A 19,823-nucleotide genomic window follows, 5' to 3' on the forward strand; every position below is an offset into this window, starting at 1 on the left:
TTCCCTTAAAGCCTTCCTTTTCCAGGACCTAGCCTGCTGGGGCCTTCACCCTGTGCTCTGATGAGTGTACAGGTCCCATATCAAGTGGTCATTGCTGCAGCTCAGCTCCCTGCAGAGGTACTGTTGATGGTCTGTTGCCTGCCAGTGTTACACCTGTTGATACATGATCATCTGTGAAGGCCAATATCCCCTTCTTGTGATGTCCTGCAAATCTAGGAAGCTTGCTCACCTCTGCCAAATGTGAGCAATCTGCATTTGTAGTTCCAGTGAAATAAGAAAACTGAATCAGGCATATTGTGGCTTTCTTACATGCATGCTGTGAGCACCTCTGAGCCCATCTGGGTTTTGTAAACCCATCTGAGTTTAAACCTCTAGTAATTCTCACTCTCCTTGTTCTCACCTATTTCACTGGCATATGAGTGACTCAGGCTGTCTTTACTAGCAAGTCCCTTGCTAGTGTATCTCAGAGCCTGCCCTGTGTGAGACCAGTCACGCATGCTGAATATTACATTACTTGCCATATAAGCAACTGACCACATCAAAACCCTTAAGCATCCTTCCTTTGGGTTCTCATCCAAAATGGAGCCTGGAAAGCAAACAAATGGAAAACTCTTTGCCTTCTGCTCCTGGCCTAACCCTGCCATTCTCCTTCTGGCAGGAAAAGGGGCTTTGGATCATTTGCTTTGCCTCTCTTGTATTCCTAATTTTTATCTCTGCAGCAAGAATTGCATTGTTTACTCAGCTTAGCAAAGTACTTGAAAATCTTTTGTGTGCATGATATCGTGTGTTCAGATGTAAGACCTGCAGATAGCTTCCACCTTCTTGTTACTATTGTACCTGGGAAGGAAAGAAATCTTTTCTCACTTCTGTGGTGGTCTCAGTAATGCCCTGGAATAAACCATGCATCATCTCTCCTAGGCTGTGCCAGAGGCAAGCACATTACTGTTTACTCAGCTGTGCAGCTGGTCTCTGAGTTGACAGCCCCCTCACAGACCTCTGCAGCACTCGCAGAAGGGGAGCTGGGTGTTTTCTGTTTCATCAGATGTGGGCTTCTCTCACAGGCTTTGCTTGTTGAAACACACTGTGCGTGATGGGATGTGGTGCCACCCACGTGTCATGGCTGCTGGAAAGAAACCAGATTTGAAGTCTGCCTTCTCAAGGTGTCTCCAAACTGGAGACTGGTGTTAAACATGGACACACATCTGCTGAGCTCTCCTCTCGGTCTTACGGGCACTCTATCGTCACTGTTTTAGTTATAACCAAGGATTATTAAGGTGTCAAAAGGATCACAAAACAAGTCTCTACCCCACTTTTTCAGTGGTATGGATGAAGCTATTTATCAGGTAGACTTCCATGTCATGCCTCCCATTTTTATGTGGGCCACCTGTTTCTTCCCCCAGGCTCTGCTTGCCTTTTGCTCTCTGCTCCCTCTGAATTTAGCATCTTAGATAAATGTCTTTGGGTAGATATCTGTGAACAAAAGAGAGTCTAGAGTGGGGCTGGCTGTTTTCCTTCAGACAGGATCACCTTTGACACCAACAATGTGCCTCCTGGGCAGGGGGTGGTACTGTTAAAAGACTGAAAGCAATATTGAATCAGCTTCAAGACCTTCGAGGAAAGGTGATGTTGACTATTGCTGGTAAACTCCACCCAGAGCTCTTAGGAACAGCAAATGGAAAAGACTGACAGTGCTACAAATGCTACAAAGATTTTTCCTTGCTCTCCTGTCTGTGAAGTGCCAATTGAAATGGACCGGTTCCTTAAGTGCAACCAAAAAGAAACAGTTATGGGAATTCATCTGGGCCTCGACTGTGTATACATTTGTATATATTCCCAGGTTAGTAGATTCTTTTGATTATATCAAAAAACAGTGATCCAGTGTAGCCATTAAAGTGTACTGTTCTGTATGGGCTCTGAATGTCTCTGCGTGGGGCCCTTTCTAGCCCAATCTGTCTTTGTTCTCATCCAGCGCTCACAAACAATAGCGACAGCCAGGACTGTTTGATGAAGTCCACGTGTGTTGGAGTAGCTGCTCTCCCTTGAAATGTTTATCTCGTCTCCTGGTAGACAGCTGTTGTGATGTTTTTCTATGCAAGGGAATGGTCCCAGCTTTTATTCTCCTCAGCTGGGGATAAAAGCTCACTTGAAATCACCTCCTGTAAAATACAGGGGAGTTGGCAGCTGGCTCACCGCATCACTGGGTCAATGGAGCACCACCCGGTGGCATCTTTCTCCACTCACATATGTGTGCATCAGACCAAGCCTTTGGGTGGAGGAAGCGGCATAATCAGATGGCTGTCATCCATGAGTTGGACACCTGGCAAAATCTCCCCCAAATGAAAGAGTGGTAACACATGTGATCTTGAAGAGCATTGCCACTGGACAGGATTTGTGAGACAGGATTTGTAGTCTACAACCTGAAAGTTCTCTTTATTTCAGTAATTGTTCTCCACCATGGAAGACCAAGTAAAGAAGGCTTAGCAATGCAAAAACCCTGCAAAATTACCGCCCCACCATTGATACGTTTGTATCACCGTCCATCCTACTTAGCAACCTTGCTTTCCTTGCTAGGGAATGGCAGTGAGCCCCGCCATGCAATAGTGACTGGCTTCAGGGTGATCCGTATCCGTCTGCCAGCCTCCCTGAACTGCTGTGTGCACAACGATGACTCCTCGTTTCTGCAGGAGAGCGTTATGCATTCCCTGGCATCAGGCCTGCTTATTGGCTCCATTCCTGATGTCTTAATAATGGCACATAAATTCTAAGTCCCTCTTTGGACATTAAGTACTTTCTCTGATATGGCTCCTGAGTGCTTTGGGGTTTTACACTTAAACACCTTTTAAAATCTGGCCAACAGCTACTAGGTATTGTGACAGAGTAATGAGACCAGCTCTGCCCAGTATGGAGAGGGTGTGGAGGGACTGCTTCATCGCTGATCTTCATTTTTTGATATTGAGATTACCTGTACAAATAGTTTCCCCTGACAAAAATGCAGCCATCTGACAAAGTATCTGTAAATGGCACTTGTGCCCATGTCAGCTTTCAGGTGAGCCAAAAGCAATAGGTGTCAGCTTGTGATGGCAAATGAAAGGTAATTACATTTTGTGTGTGTGTCAGTAGGCTTACTGTAAGAGAATGATGCTGCAGGCTGTACCATCTCCTCTGCAAAACACAGGCTATCAGTAGCTACTGCCAAAAAACAAGAGCAACTCATGGGATGAACCCAGCCTTTGATGCAAGGCAAAGCTGAGAAGGCATAGAGGGTGCAGCTAGGAGTCACACTGTCTCTCAGAGAGATCACAGCCTGTAAGTCTGGCTCTGTATTTCAGCTGCCTCCTCTCTGCTGCCAGAAATCTTGTGCAAGGGCGAAAGAGCAATGGAAAATCCCGCTACATCACTGTCCCACCTCAGGCATGCCTGGTTTGGTAGGCTCGACTTCGCCACACGGGAATCCGCAAGTGTTCTGAAAAATTATTGCTGGTTCTGGAGATGAAGCACTAAGCTGTAACATTTTCTTTTTTAAGACAGAAAAGGTGCACAAGCAGCCCCCAAGCCCTGACACTAATTTAATGGGATGTACTCCTTTCCCTCTGAATTCCACTAAGTTTTGTCACAGGTTTTAATTAGATCAAAATGTTGATGCTTGAGTTTCACTGCACAGTTCTGCCTGAGATTGTGATTAATTCCTCAGTCACACCATTTTCTCTGAAATGCGTGCTATAGTGTTGCTCACAGCAGTTACAAATGGATTTAGATGGGACAAATATTAAAGGTGGGTCTTACTAAGGCCATTGGGCATGTCCCCTTTCTCTGATTCATTAAGTTCCAGATCTAACACAGCCTTTTCCGCTCAATAGTGCTGCACAGAGGACTGGCTCCTCCAGAGTAATCTGAGCTATTGTGATATGAATCAGCTGTGGAAAAGGCCCAGGGTCTTCCCAAAACCTGGCACGAGAAGTAAAGGAACAAACTGCTGACTGCACTGCATTTCCCAATGTCAGAGGAGGATTAATTAATGTTTTCAGGCTGCTTTGAAAATTAAAAGTGCCATGTGGTACAATATTGCTGTTCCTGTTTTTCACCCTGTAGCTGATATGTAGCATGCCCCGTACAAGCTAATTGGAAATTGCTTTTGGTATTTTTGGTGTTTCTCAGCAGAGCTGCTACAGCCTGATGCTTTGTTCTATTAAACATACTCTACCTCACCCTTCCCTGCCTCCCTTCCTCTAAGCTCCTCTGTGAGGGAGATAAAAACATCAGTCCCTGGCACCATCTGTCAAGCACAGGCTAATCCATTCTCTGCTTGTCTCATGGTCAATTTGGTTTCTTTCTGATTGGTACAGCTACCCTTCTTATTGCTGAGAATTTAATTCTATTCATAGGTTTGGGCTTTGCTTTATTTTCATGGTAATATTATTATGACGATTGCAATGTTCAGGCATACATCCCCTCCATATGCCCAGACTGGAGAACAGTACTTAAGCATACACACAACCTCCCAATAAGGTGGGGAGCATCGCTCTTCCCATTTTACAGAGGGAAAATGAGGCAGAAAGAACTGTCTTGCCCTGGGATGTATGGATGCCTCAGCAGCAGAGCTGAGCAGTGAGCTCACAAGTCTTCACATGAAACCCAGTCACCAGCACTGACCAAAGAACCACTGCTTTGACTCTCTTTTTGCTCTATTTTGGCTTTGTTTACGGTGATCTCTAGAGGAGCTTTGCAGAGATGAATAAGACGTGAACCTTCATATAGGTCCTGTGATGAGACGGAGCAGATCCAGTGGGAACACATCTCACAGTTACTCACTGAGGCACAGCAGCAGATGAGGTCAACCTATTAACAAACAGGGCACCACCTTAGACCAGTTATTTCCTGCATTTGCTGGTGGTAAATGGGACCCCAGGCATGGTCTTTATGGCTTTCTTCTAATATCCTTAGTACATCTGTTGTCCCCATGCCATTACCTAAGTGGTGATTGCTGTCTGACAGAGTGCTCCAACGCCTTTCACTCCTCTTGCATGATCTAAAGAGAGGTTGACAACAGGTCAGAGAGCAATGTCAGTGCTCAGCTCTGTGCAGGATCAGGCCACAGCTGACCATACTGAAGGGTTCTGATTTTCTGGAGATCTGCTCAAAGCAAACAGCAGTTGTTAACATGTCGATGTTGACCCATCACTGACTGCCTACCCTCATGCAGGCAGTTGTGTACCCCTCTGTCTGGCTATTTCTAACAGTAAAAGAATCCATGCAAGAAGACACCAGCTGAAGAACAGCAACTGGGCATATAAGCATGTCCTGCGTGCTATACATACACAGAAATGCCCCTTTGCCTCTGTGTGAAATGACAGAAGAGTCCTGCCAGCTCGTTCCTTCCTGCCATTACTGCAGCTCCTCTGGTGATACCACATGGATAGAACCAGGAATCGCCCTACATGAAAAATACTTTCTTTAACATGGTATTAGAACAGAAATCCTTAAAACAGCACGGCTCGCCTCATAGAAGGAAAACAACAGCTTTTCGCACCTCTTTTTCATAACTAACAACTGAAAAGGATTTTTTCCTTTTGTTTTGGCCAAGACCACTTTGTTTGTCAAGGAGGCAATCTGTGTGTAAGCACTGAACCATTAAAACTGGCAGGGAACTGATAGCTCTAGCAATCAATGACCAAAAAGGGCCACAAACCCTTTCCCTCATTCTTCTCTGATCTTTCATCTCCACCGTGGGCAGTGTTTGAGGCATCCAGCAAAGACTTCAACTTGAATATCCTGAAACTCTGCAATCAGCATGAGTCACAGCTTCACTGAGGTGGGGATGTGGCTGACATCCCCACCTCAAACCCCTCCTGGGCCCCATAGCGTGGGCAAGCTCATTGCCAGGGCAGGCCAAATCCCTGGGCAACAAGGCTTGTGAAGGGTGTAGAGAACATGTCTTATGAGGAATGGCTGAGGGAGCTGGGTTTGTTTAGTCTGGAGAAGAGGAGGTTGAAGGGGGACCTCATCGCTCTCTACCACCACGTGAATGGAGGGTGTGGTGAGGTGGGGGCCGGTCTCTTCTGCCGTGCCTGCAGTGAGAGGACAAGAGGAAATGGCTTTAAGCTGAGGCAGGGGAGATTCAGATTAGTTACTAGAAAAAACCCACACTGTCAGGGTGGTCAGGCACTGGAATAGGTTGCCCAGGGTGGTTGGAGTCACCATCCCTGGAGGTGCTCAAGAGGTGTCTGGATCTGGCTCTGTGTGATGTGGTTTAGTGGTTCAGGGGTTTACAGTGGCGGCGCTCGATGGACGGTTGGACTGGATGATCTTAAAAGGTCTTTTCCAACCTTGGTGATTCTATGCTTCTGTTATTCCACGATTCCATGATTCCCTGACCCGCCGCGTCCCACCGGTCGCAACCCTGAGGCGAACCCGGGGCGGGGCGCGAGGCGGGGGGGCGGAGCCTCCGCCGCGCTGATTGACGGACTCGGGGGCGTTGCAACGACGTGGGGGCGGGGCCTCGGTGGCGCTGATTGACAAGCGGCGGGGCGGGGCCACGGCGGGGCGGAGCCGCGCGGCCGATCCGGAGCGGCGGGGCCGTGGAGGGCGGGGGAGACACCGGGCACGGAGCTGCTGCCGCCGCCGCTGCTCTCCGGCGCCAGGTAACCCCGCGGAGGCCGCTCCCGCCCCGCGCCGCCCGGGGAGGCCGGGGCGGCTGGGGAGGGAGGTGGCGGTCGCCGCTGTGCGCCGCGGCGCTGTGTCTGTCGGGCCGCGGCGGAGCCCCCGGACGAGCCGCTCTGGTCCGGTCCGGCGGCGCGGAGAGGGGTAGCGACCGGCCCTGCCGGCCCCGCTGCGCGCCGGCGCCGCCACAAAGCACCGGCCTTCCCCCACCGCGTCCCCTCCTCCGTCAGTGCCTCCCAGCGCCGCCCAGCCTTCCCGGCGGCGGCCGGCACCGAACACCCCCTCCCCGCCGCCGCCGACACAACTTCCTCCCCCGGCCCCGCGCCGGGCAACTTTTCGGGCCAGTTCTTGCGCGGAGCCCCGAGCGGGTGGGCGAGGGACCGTGCCCGGGCCCGGTGCGGGAAGAGGGGGCGGTGGGGCGGCTCGGTGCGAGGGGGAGGGCGGCTGCGGGCCCGGGCACGGCCCCTCGGCGCGGCGGAGGCGGCGGCGGTGCCTCCCCGTCAGCTGTTTCCTGCTGTTTGTTGTCAGGGCTCCTGCGCTGCCGGGGGGGGACGGGCCGGGACGGCCCCGGTTGGCTGCGCGCGCCCCCGTGACGGCCGGGCCCGGGACCGCCCCCGCGCGGCTTTGTGTGTGCGCGGCACCGGCACCGGGATCGAGACCCGGACCGGGATCGGGATCCGCACCGACGCCCCCCGCACAGCGCCGCACCGGGCCCCGGCCGGGGGTAGGGGAGGGTTACGCGGGGGTTGAACCGCCCTGCTCGGCCGCACGGGGGGTGGCGGCGCCGCCTCACGCGTCGCTCCCCTCCCCGTGAGAAGCTGCTGCCGGCTCGGCCGCTCCCCGTGTCCCCGCTGGACAGGGCATTCCCGCGGGAAGCTCTCAGGAATCCAGCTGTGGTGGTGATGGTTTGCTTTATGGAGGTGCTCGCGGCTCGCCTAGCAGTGAGGCGGCTTCGCCTGTCAGCGCTGGGTTGGTTTTTTTCCCCGTGGAAGTATGGATTCCCAGGGAGCTGAAATATTTTGCAAGGGCTTTTCCGCCCTGGAAAACCTCTCAGAAAGGTTCTAAGTCCAAGCAAAAAGGAAGGCGAAGACTGTTGTCTGTCTAGTTCATTTGTTACTCTGTGCACAGCCCTTAGCTCTACTGTGCAAGCAGATACAGATTAGATTAATCCAGCGTGTTTATTTAAGAATAAAGGCCGTCCTCTGGACTGATACAGTCGTAGAATTTAATAAATTATTTGCTTTTAGTTTCTTTAAACAATAAACTTGGTGTCAGGGTTAGGTTGAGGGAACAACCAAGCAAGTACACACGTCTTCTGAGAGAGAAACACGGGGCAGGGCTCTTCCGAAGGTGGTAGGTGTCGCAGAGCAGCTGTTGTTGATGTTAGCAAATAATGGCAATAGATTAACCATTAACATAACTGATGTTTGTGACTGATGGCAGAAAGGAAGGGAACTTGCTCTGTAGTTGTAAACATTCCCTCCCGTGACTATATATAGCTGCTATATATATAATGCTTTTATGTATAGACTCATTCTGGATAGCTGAGTTCAAGTCATGTTTGTGACAAACAAAACTGTCTGTTTTTAAGTGCTGCTCTCTTTGTCTAATGTTAGTCTGTAAAAATACTATTCGGGGGCTTCTGTCATCTGTTACTTTCACTTCCGTAGTTGTGGAAGCGTTTGACTTAGAGGTGCAGACCTTGTTGTTTATATATAGATTTTAATAATGATGATGAGTGAGTTTCAGGTGGGGCTGCGAAGTGTGTGAGGACTACAGAAACTGTACCTCGAAGCCTAGTAGAGAATATGACAAGAACAGGCCTGATTTGTTACTTGTCTCAGACTGAGAATTGTACACGTGTACACGTATTTATGTATGTGTATTTAACATTCCCTCTGCTGGTAATCATCACGAGCTTGAAGTGGTGTTGTCAAACTTAAGTCATTGGTTCGTGTTTGTCATTTGACCTGTGTTGAAATCTTGAGTTGCCCAGCTCTTGCTGAAATACTAATTCCCCTAAGCAAGATTTAACTTAAAAATGCCTTGTTAAATGGGTAGGTGAAATGCCTGGGCATTGTGGATGTTTGTTTGTTAGCAAGGCTCTTTTTAGTTTTGGAGGCTTTACCTATGTTTAGGAGTTTTTTCTGTTAATATAAAAATTTCTTATTGAGGTGCACTTAGCATACTAGCACCTTTTCTGCCACTTGTACATAGTTTGTTTGAAAGTCTGGATGATAGCTGACTTTACACTATTTCTTTAAAGGTTGTTTATTGGATTTTTTTTTTTTTAATGACTCGTGAAACCAGTAATATCTTTGGGTAAAATTTTGTATCATTTCAGTGCTAAGACCAGTGAAAACAGGAAATCGAAATTAGTTTAGCTTTCTGAAAGTTGCAGAATGGATTAGGAAGTTGTCTCAGCTGCCTAATTAGTATAACAATAAATTTATTACAAAACGAAGAAATACAGCTTTCTTAAAAACTGTGGAAGAATTGGAAGAGGAAAACGGAGGAGAAGGAGAAAAGGGAAAAGAAACATGGAAACAGGAATAGTTGCTGCATTTGGACGCGGTGTAGTAGAAAGAAAATTAATCTGAGTCTGATGCCATTTGTCAACTAATACTTTATTATGTTATCTAGCAAGAGTTTTGTGAGGGTGTAAGTTACTCTGTGGGAGATGCTGAGATACAGGGTCTGTATGAGAAACAAGCACCCATCTGTGTGGCTCTGCTCTTTGTAAAATTGAAACAAACTGCCCTCTATTAGTGTTTGCTTGCACCAATATAATGTTAATGTATTTAAATGCCAGTATCCCAACACAGCGTTCACCTTACCCAGAAAAAAAACCACTTTGCAATAGAAAATTACACAACTGCAACTTGCAATACAAAATGACACTACTGCAACTTGCACTTGCATCCTGCAAGGCAGCTTGTTCATTGCTTTGCCAAAGCCTCTTCAGTCATTGGACTGTATTACATTCCTTTTACAGTTTGCTACAGTAGCTGGATGGTTCTAATGAGCACAGCATACTGTTCCAGCTCACTTTCTCTCTTCGAATTTGGCTACATGTGGTGGTTTCAATTCTGCATGTAGGCAGAGGCCAGGCCCTGCTAACTTTGACAGCCTCAGAAGTTGGTGGCAGAGTTGAATCTCAGACCTCCTAAGAGACTGACCACGTGTGTGTTTTCAGATGCACCCCCACCTGTGAGCAGCGGAAACCCGGGAAGGTAGGGAGCAAGTTTTATTTTTTGCTTACCCAGTGATACTTCAATGTGTGGCCTTGTGTAGCTCTGCTAAGAACTCTTTTTCCTCTTTTGTCCATCTCTGACACGAGAAGAGGAAGCTTAAGCCCAGTTCCTGAGATGCGACGATGAAGTTTAAGCCTGATTCCAGAGTAAGTACACCTTGAGAATGTTTCACTGTGCCTAGGGAAATGCACAGGGTCTGTTTCATGGGGTAGAGAGTGCTTATTTGATCACAAAGGAAAAAATTTTTAGTTGGTGAAATGGTGGAAGACAGGCTGTCATAGTTTTTTGTCCTTTAACTAGAAGCTGTTCTCTGTTGTAGATCTGAGACGCAGTAGATGGTGCTGAAGCAACACTGAGGCTCCTCCTGTGAAATATCCACATTCCAGTGTGTATATAGAAAGTGCCTGCTGGCTCTTCCAAGTGTTGATGGTCCTGTGGCTTCAAGAGATGCATTCCGGGACGAGAAAACACTGACTGTTAGTTTTAAAAATGTTAATAAATAATTCTTCATGTTACTTTTTGGTTCATCATTGCTTATGAAGGTAGGTAGATTAGGTAGAACAAATACCAACCAAGTAGTGCTTCAGGTGGTTTCAGGTCTGTGTGCAGACAGCAGCCAAATTTAAGCTGTTGAATGTCAGCTCTTTGACAGCTGTTGCTCAGTGTTGCTGAAATCAACATTGAGAGGTGGAAGTTTGGGAGCTACTGCTCTAGGAATACATATTATAGCACTCAGCCACAGTGCCTGTGTTTCCTGTCTGTCCATGCACTCACTGGGAGAGGCATGCAGGGAGGAAGTGATTCACAGTATGATTAACAAGTAGTGTTAAGGTTTGTATTGTCAGAATAATGTACTGTCAAAATAATGCACTGTCAACAAGCCTGGCTAGATAGGTAATGTGAGCTATCATTGATTGTTCTCCTAAAGGTGCTCTCAAGAATGCAGGTTGATAGTGGTGGTCTGGGTGCTGAATATTGACAGTGTCATCATCTCTCAGTTCACAAAAGTACACGTGTCTTGGAACTGTGGACATTTGAGAAGTGATAGATATATATCCCATTAGTGAAAGTAAGTCTTCCTTTTTTACATTGCAGCCATTAATTTACTATTACAATTTGTGTTCAATATTATGACTTGTGTTTGGTAATCTGCATGAAGGCAGAATCACTAGGACTTCATCACTGATACACGCCCAACGAAGAATGCTTAGCTGATTTTAAAAATGAAATCATAGGCCAAAAAAATCTGTTCTTTCTTCCACATTTGGTTTTGTGAATAACCAAGATTCCTGTCCACTGCTTCGGAAAATTCTGCTAGTAGCATGATGGAATTGGCATGATACAGTAGGGTCACTTTCTGGGGCTGTAAATAGCAATAAAGGACTTGACTGGCTCTCTGATTCAATGGAAATTATTTTCCCTGTTTTTAAGTGTAGAGAGTGGATGAATGGGTAAATGCACTTAATGCATTTTCCTCCCCCTATTTGGAGGATCTTAAGCTTTAGAAATGCTTTAATGTTTCACAATTCTTTGGCTTCTCTTCATTTAAGAGAGCCCTCCCACTGCCTATAGAAGCTGCCTATAAGTGGCTTTTTCAGATCATTTATGTATGTGTGAACATAAATAGACGCCTGCACCTTTTACATGGGTAGTGAAACTATAGGAAAGAAAAATTACAATTATCTTGGGTGACTTCATACACACCACTTCTGTATGTAAGGGACAGGAGCCTGAGAGCAATGGAAAATTGCTTTCCCTTGTTCTGTTGTGCTGTTATGTTTTTTTCCTGTGCACAGTGAGTATACCCTACAGGATTCAGGATCCTTACATAAGGAGGGAAGAGTCTTTATCCACAGCAAGTATCTTCTGATTTCGTCCGATAAGTGAACGTTATGTTTTCAGCTGGGAGCGGGGGGTGGAAACGGGAGGGGAGAGCATGAAAATATTCCAAGTTGAAATTAACTTTTTGATATTGTAGGAGAGGAAAAGGCAAAATTTCCATGCTAGCTTGTTTAGAAAGTTCGTGATCAAGTGTGGCATTTGAAGGCTGCAAATGACTAGCAGTCATTTTGTAATTTTTTCCTCCTTTTAACTACTGTGAGCAGTACCATAAAGACTTAAGGTGACTAGTTTTACAGCACTCCAGCTGGACCCTTATGGACTCATTGAAATCCTGTAGCAATCAAAACTAAGGACTGAGGTAGTTGTAGAGTGCTATATATGTTGACTGAAGTCTACCAGGTGGTAGTTAAGTGCAGAGGTTATTTTTTAAAAGTTAGACATTCTAGTAAGATTACAGTATTTTAACAGTTTCTTAAGAAAAATATGCAAAATCTACATTGTTTTGACTGTTATAATGCTGATGGTAGAATGCAATTTTCTAAATTTTAAAATGTATATTGTTTTCAAGAATATACATTTTCTTATGCACTGTATTCTGAAGAAATGTTGGACCAGTTGGTTTGTTAGATTCTGCTGTGACTTCAGTCTGAATTCTCACAGCCTTGTGCTACCATCAAATGCATCTAACTTTTTCTTTCTGTTGGGATCCATGTCTTATTGCAAGTTTATTTCTCATTTAGATACTTGATGAGGTAACTTTTAGCTCTTTGGGGTAACGTAAATAATTGAAGATTTTAGGCCTTGTGTTACTAGGCAGGTTTTTCAGCCTTAAATCTTCGATTATATTTTTGCTTTTATTTAAATGTTCGGTATCTTCAGGACTCAACACTTCAGTCCATGCATAGTGCCATATCCAGAAGTAATACATTTGTTTGTTGCTTTGACTCCTAACTTGCTTGCAAGAATTATGCTCGTGCTCCCTTCTGAAGTATTTAAATTTAATTTTTAGCGTCTCTGGGTTACTGCTTTTCTAAGTGCAGTAACATGAGGTATGATTTTAGGTAGGTGATGTACTTGCATTTTAAGTGTTTAGATGCATTTTTCAAAATGGCATGCTGTGCAAGGGCAGTCTGTGTAATGGATCAGTTCTGGTCACCCAGCTTAGTGTTTGCGTTGCTTTTGGTATGAGAGGGATGGGTTTGGAATTATTTTACATTAGCTTCTAAAAATACTGACAGGCTAAGCTTTGTGTTTACCCTGAAAGAAATATGCCTTTGGATGCTGATTCCACATTTACAGTAACTTATGATCAGTTAATTGTTTTTAATCCACAACACAGTCAGCACAAATACGACATTATCCAAAATTAGTAAGGATGGCACATGGAGCTAGGCCAAGTGCCTTATGGGCATATCTGTTACAATTGCCTTTATTGCTTGTATTTGTGGTTTCTTCTGGCTGGAGACTTTGACTGATACTTGTTTATTCACACTTATTGTCTGTTGATTTTCCTTCATTCTGTCACCATTCACATTTTAATTTTTTCTTTTGCCTTTGCTTGCTAGGAAAGATAAAGGAGTATTAGAAAGGTATAATGCTTAGAGAAATCTAATGAAAATGCTTTCTGTATTTTGAGCCAAGTCACAGGGAGTCACACCTCTAACACTCAGCTGAGTCCATGAAATATTTTTGTCAGACTCAAGATCTGCTTTATTTATCTTTTGAAGAAGAGATACTGGTATTATATCACCCTTAAAGGAAAGAATCATTCCATTGCTGTGAATTTTTATGTATCCTTCAGATGGGATACAGAAGATTAATAGTGACTTGAAAAATATGCTTGTAAGGAACCTGTGCTAAAATCACTCTGTTCAATTTAGGAACCCTTTTTGCTGCTGCACATTGTACGAAAACAAAGTGGTGAAATAAAGCAATTGGAAAAAAATCATTATGTCAGTGACTTCTGATTTTTATGTGTAAAAACAGTGTGTTAAATTTTGTGTGTTTAGGTGCATGTTTTAGTCCATTTGCTTTTTGCATGTCAGAGGAAGCTTTAAGAAACTGATCCCTTAAGACTTGAAATGAGTTTAATTTAGGTATTTGCACTTCTTAAAGGCATTTGACTTAGAATATTCAACTTGATGAGTACAAAATCTGATTAATTTCTCTACGAACAGCACAGTATCTGCTGCTCTGAAAAGTGAAGCCCACACAACTTTAATAACGCAGTGTGTCAGATTTACTTTGCGTTTCTGTGCATGACAAAAGCAGAGACAATACACTTTTCTGATTCCACATCTGAAGCATAAATGGAGTTACATTTAACGTGTTTAACTATAGGTGTTTAGTCATAAAACTTCTGCAGTGAAAGGGAAATAACATCATCATTTAATTCTTTTGTCATGTTACATCATCCTTCGTGATTTAAGTTTTCAGCTGATATGTGCTGTGCCTACTCACTAGTTAACTATGAGTAGTTTGTTAGTTGGTATAAAGTTGGTGAGACACTTTAATTTTCCTGAACAGTGAAGAGGCTGAATTGTCAAGTACTGCAGATCTGCTGCTCTAAACTTCCTAAGCTCTCTCTTTTTTTTTTTTTTTTTTTTGGCTCATTGGAGTTGCTTGGGTATTTTAATTATGAAGCTTTGAAAGTATCTTGGATGACACAGAATTTTGTATTTAGATTAGACAGTTTTAAATATTTGTATATGATACTGTCTGGTGTAAAGACTGGGTGGATTGTTTATTATGTGAAATAGCATCCAAACCTTTCCTATGTTGGTATGCGTATGAAACCAGTGTCAAGTCAAGTGCAGCAGACAGGCTGCTATACCAGCATTCTGGGTGGTGGTGTTGTGTGATTGTGTGTCATAAATTATGCAAAGCTTAGAGGAAGTGACAAAATAAATATATATTTTTAAAAGGGGGGGAGGGCGTGGGGGTGACACGGGAAAATTAAGCTATAATTGGTGACTCAATGTCAGTGCTTCTCAGTGCTACATTTCCCAGTGCTCACTAAGATGAGCAAGTTGTTGGGAATATAGTGGAATGAAATTTTAATACTAAAGGAAGTAGAAGGTTCTGAAGAACAGTAGGGTCGACTAGAGGGTCTGTAAATGTCTGAACTATATTTTAAAGGTTTCCATTCATGGTTCTTGTTTTTCTCCATTAATGTAATTAGTTTGTATCTAGGTCATCTTATTGTAAGATGGTCACTTTGGGAAAGAACTTGTCTTAATTGAGAGAGGGTGAAGGCCGACTGTGAGTTTAGTAACTCACCTGTGAAAGAACCCCCTGCAGTCATTACCTGAATTGGTTTGCAGAATATTCTGCCATATGTAGGGTGTTGGGGGGGGTTATTTTTTTTTTTCCTGCTGTGCCTTTTTTTACATGTACATGATCTTTCCTTTTGCTTTCAGGTCTTGAGTGTAAACTTACATCAGTTCTAAAAATGGGAAGAATTTTTCTGGATCATATTGGTGGCACTCGCCTGTTCTCCTGTGCAAACTGCGACACGATCCTGACCAACCGCTCCGAACTCATCTCCACTCGTTTCACCGGCGCCACAGGAAGAGCCTTTCTTTTTAACAAGGTTGGTAAGAAGCTGAGGAGGAGCTGCTATTTACTTCTGAAAAATGAGTTTGTGGGATGTCAATGTCATCAGAGAAGCCAAAAGCTTCTTGGCTAAAGTGTTGTGTAATTACTATTTTAATTTTTTTAATTTTTATTTTGTTCTATTCAACTGTCTTTGAAGTCAAGGTAGACATTTACTGTTGATGATAAACTATCTAAATTAGTTTATCTGCAATATTGAAAGACTGTAAAGAGGATTGTGTATATAGAGGCATCATGCCAAAATGTATGGAGTTTTAACTTTGGAGACTTTTGTAATATGAACCTCAGATTCACTCTGAAAGTATCTTGTGTCTATCAGAGAGTTTCAAAGGCGTTTGTACTTTTACTTAGTTAAAAAAAAAATCTAAAAACTATTCTTTTTAACTTCTAGAATGCATTTAAGCTAACAGTATTCTGACAACTAATGTGAACCACAGTCTCTTTTACAGGCAGTAATAGTGTGTTTTAGTTTAATACATTTTTAATTGATCAAATTCAACAGATTAAAATATGCAAGTCATAACTTCTGAGTAAATTGTAATATTTATTTATTAGCCCTTCCATATAGACTTGTCCATCAGGCTCACTGAAAAAATTGTTATTGTCCTTTCTTGCAAAGTTCCTGGTCATATAATCATTGGTGTATTGTGGGTTTGTTTTTTTCTTGAAAGCCATTTAGCCATGGGCAGGGTTGAGAGAGGTGTCAGTAATGTCTTTGCTTAGCTGTGCTTGGCCCTGGGGTTTCTGATATGCTGAATCCTGTCAGTAGCACTTACATGTAAGCGTTAGGCTGCATAGCGAGAAAAGAGCTGTGGATCTGTTTTCTTTCTCATCCAGTAAGCACTGCATCCAAGAGTTCAAATTTTTCTGGTGTAAGATATTGGGGTTTAATCACAGAAGTTTGACTTTTGCATTTCTGCAGTCAGAGCCTTACATCCGAAGCAGAGAGAACAAGCACAGGCAGGTGGAAAGCTGAGAAGGCAGTGCAATCCTCTCTTTTAGAATCCTATCTCATATCAGCAGTTTGGATATGGTTCTGACATCAACTTTTCAAGAAATCCTGGGTTTGTGGTGTTGCTGCCTAACCTTTTAAACAGCTGATATATTCAAAAAAAGGTGCCCGTTTCATGCCTATGTTTTCAGCCATTGAGCCTTGCTTCTGCTTAGATAATTATTTCAAAAGCACCCCAAGATTTTTAAAGAAGTACCTCTTTTAATATTTGGTTCTGAGTTCTGGGAATAAGTGATCACATCAGCTGCTAGAAATGGGTTACGTGTGCTACAACTGGATTAATATAAACTAGTTTACAAGCTATTCACTAGGAGTTTCTCACGCAAACTTGAACAGTCCTCTGCCCTTTTGTATGTCTTGTCATAGCATTTCATGTCTCTCAGTTAAACAGTGAGGGTTATACATCCCTGTGAAGCATATCTTCACAGTGTTACTTTCTCAAGAAAGAGATTTTCAAGGGCTGTTGACTTACATCACTGCAGTTTTCAGTTCACATGCAGTGCCACAGGCTCTCTGCTTTTAAAATGTTGATTGTCATTTACGGAGCTCTGCCTTAGGCAGACTAATCCTTTCTGTTCCCTGTCCCCTGTGTGTTTGTATCAGGTGGTAAATCTGCAATACAGTGAAGTTCAGGATCGGGTCATGCTCACTGGCCGCCACATGGTTCGAGATGTGAGCTGCAAGAACTGCAACAGCAAACTGGGTTGGATCTATGAATTTGCCACTGAAGACAGCCAGCGCTACAAGGAGGGCCGGGTCATCCTGGAAAGAGCATTGGTCCGAGAGAGCGAAGGATTTGAGGAGCATGTTCCATCTGACAATTCCTGAAGAGACCTGGGTCTCTTCTCAGGTTCTCTTCAATTGAAACTCAAGTATAATAAAATCAACAAAAAAATCTGCTTACATACACTGTCACCTTAGCATCAGAGTCGGATTCATGGACTACAGAGTGGGAAAGATTGTGAGAGTATTTCAGATGGAACCTTCCTTTCTTTATTCCGTTTATATTTTACTTTCCCTCCAGCAGCTGTTTGTAGAAAGAATGTTGTGCAGATGCTGTAACTTTTTCTCTCTTTCATTTGAGATTGTATCTACAGATACAGTGGGCTAAAAGGAAAATATTTGGGGGATTTGTCTTTCGTTAGAGAGAAATTCAATGAGTTTTTTTTTTTAGTTTGCACAAACTGATGTCAGCATCGAATTATTTTAAAACTTAAGATTTTTTTTTAAAAAGTATATTCCAATTTATGGCTTAAGTTTTTAGTTAGGTTTTTTTGGGTTTTTTACCCAGTCTTTTCAACTGGTTTGCTAGCTAAAGTAAAGAGATCCGAATTTGTGCTGAGTGCTAAAGGTTCAGTGTTGGTACGGCTTGGGCTGGCCCATGTGCCATATTCTTGTTGAGGTTGATTGGTAGCACAGAGCCCATTATTTCTTGTCATTCTTGACCCAAAGATGTCTCCATTCCTCGTTTATTTGTGAAGTCCCATTCACCATGTAAACTGGTGTTGATTGGAAACTATTCTTGAAATAGGGAAAAACTGCTTGGCTTTTTTTAACTTTAACTGATGTAACTTATGAGCATAGTAATAATATAAAATAATAGCTGTCTGTTTAGTCTTGCGTTGCTTACAAATCCAGCTGTGTTTGTAATGATAGGGATCCACTGAGAAACTACTGTTTCAGTAGTGATTTTTTTTTCATTTTCTCTACTAATCTTATTAAGTAGACAGGGAATTGCAAATCTTAATTCTTCTTCGAGTAGCTTTCTTTAAACCCAGAACTTCCTATGTTAAACACAGCTGCTGTGTAAAAGGAGAAGATTGCCAGCATGTTTGTTCATGCCTAGAGTTATGCAATCCGCATCTCTTGAAAAGATTAACTTAAACAGCTTGTTTTCAAATGCTGCTTCTGGTGTTGAAACCTTTATCTTTCAACTTTGTTGAACCTTTTCGTTGTGTTGTTACATTTTTATCTTTCTGGGCAGCAGTACATGTCAGCCTGGTAGTAACTAGTGACTTGGATTCCTGCTTTGTTCTTGTAGAGGTCAGCTCTGTTTAAAACAGTGATCTTGCTTGCCTTTTTAGCAAAAATGCTCTTCAGTAACTTAACTCAAGGGTGCCCAAACACTTTCTTTGTGTCTTAAGCCATAAGTTAAGATCTCAAGGGCTGAAATTTATTTGAATGTTAGATATGTATGATTTCTTATCCAAGATACAAGTTAGTTGTGTTTTTTTTCTTATTGGATAAATGGTGGTCAACATGAAATAAGTTACCCACAGACATAGAAAAAGGAGGGGGGGGGAACCCCACCCAACCAAGCAGGTCTGGGCTCTGACATTTCAGAATAACTTTTCTTCCCTAGCCACTGCTCCATATCTGAAACTAAAATGGGGAGGGTGACTATGCAGAGTATTTTTCTTAATTTTTTAGTTGCCAAGTGGCAATTTGGACACCCCTGACTTGAATCTACTGCCTCTTTCATGTAAAAGTAACTTTATTATAGAATTGTCACATAGAAAGAAAAGAGTAGATCACATACCAGAGCTGTGCTTGAATCAAGCTGCTTAAACAATAGTGTACTTGTGCCTCAAATGAATCAGTTTTTGCACTGAGTGCAGTAGTACCCCATTATCTTGTACTCCTGTCCTTCACAGACCCTAAAAGCGCCATTAGCATGGTTCTCTGCAGTACTTTTCTTGTACTTCTGACATTACAGTACAATAAAGTATGTTTTGTCCTGAACTGATCTTTGCTGTTCTTTTAGAGTTATTTTCATAGAGTCTGTCTGCCGAATGACATAACCCATCTTTCATTCCCTGGGTTGAGTTTCCGCAGCACAGTGACAAGCTGTTGATGAGCATTTCTCTCTGTATAGGTGGCAAAAGAGTGTTCTGTTTATTTTGGAAGGTGCCAAGTAGAGCTTCGTGCCACTTGGACACTTGAAAGCATTTTACTGCTGTTAAAGAGAAAATTAAAACAGGAAATGTTTCATTTAATGGAATTCTGGGTGCTAAATGTCTTTCCCTGTCTTAGAAAAGATGAGCTAAGCAAAAATCCACTTTCTGCAAGAAACTTGACATTTTGGCTTCTGAAAGGACTTGGGATTTGATGAATTGGAAATTGTATATCTGGAGTTCTGTGACCTTTTTCCTTTATGCTCAAATGTTAGGCAGAAGCCTGCTAGCAGCTGATCAACTTCTAAGTGTGTAGGTGAAGAGTAAGGTGAGAGGATCATTCTATTGATGTAATGGGGCCTGGGGAGCTTTTCTAACTTAATATAAGATACCTTCATTTTGGTAAAAGTGTGAGATGTTAAAGATTACTTTTCACATAGTCTTTGATTTGAAAAACACATTTGGGGTAAATTCATTAAAAGCCCATGGGCAAGTCCACAGAACCTTTAAAACAGTTAGACTTTGGATTGCTGTTTTAGCTTAAATGCT

At 43.3% G+C, this 19,823-nt stretch overlaps 1 protein-coding gene across 6 annotated transcripts; it reads left to right on the forward strand.

The window, feature by feature from the left end:
• Positions 1-6,513: 6,513 nt before the first annotated feature.
• YPEL5 (yippee like 5) lies at positions 6,514-19,126 on the forward strand. 6 transcript variants are annotated; one of them, XM_017812897.1, is made up of 6 exons: positions 6,570-6,638; positions 9,757-9,890; positions 9,998-10,057; positions 10,231-10,453; positions 15,173-15,345; positions 16,984-19,126. In XM_017812897.1, exons 5-6 carry the CDS (start codon positions 15,205-15,207, stop codon positions 17,206-17,208), a joined length of 366 nt encoding a protein of 121 aa, XP_017668386.1. In that variant the 5' UTR covers positions 6,570-6,638; positions 9,757-9,890; positions 9,998-10,057; positions 10,231-10,453; positions 15,173-15,204; the 3' UTR covers positions 17,209-19,126. The 6 variants fall into 6 exon arrangements, with proteins under 6 accessions (XP_017668388.1, XP_017668386.1, XP_017668390.1 ...); XM_017812901.1 differs by having other exon boundaries at positions 10,231-10,387; XM_017812900.1 differs by having other exon boundaries at positions 10,001-10,057.
• Positions 19,127-19,823: the final 697 nt, after the last annotated feature.

The sequence above is a fragment of the Lepidothrix coronata genome, unplaced genomic scaffold (genome assembly GCF_001604755.1).
Source record: "Lepidothrix coronata isolate B3197 unplaced genomic scaffold, Lepidothrix_coronata-1.0 Scaffold38, whole genome shotgun sequence".
NCBI classification, from domain to species: Eukaryota; Metazoa; Chordata; class Aves; order Passeriformes; family Pipridae; genus Lepidothrix; species Lepidothrix coronata.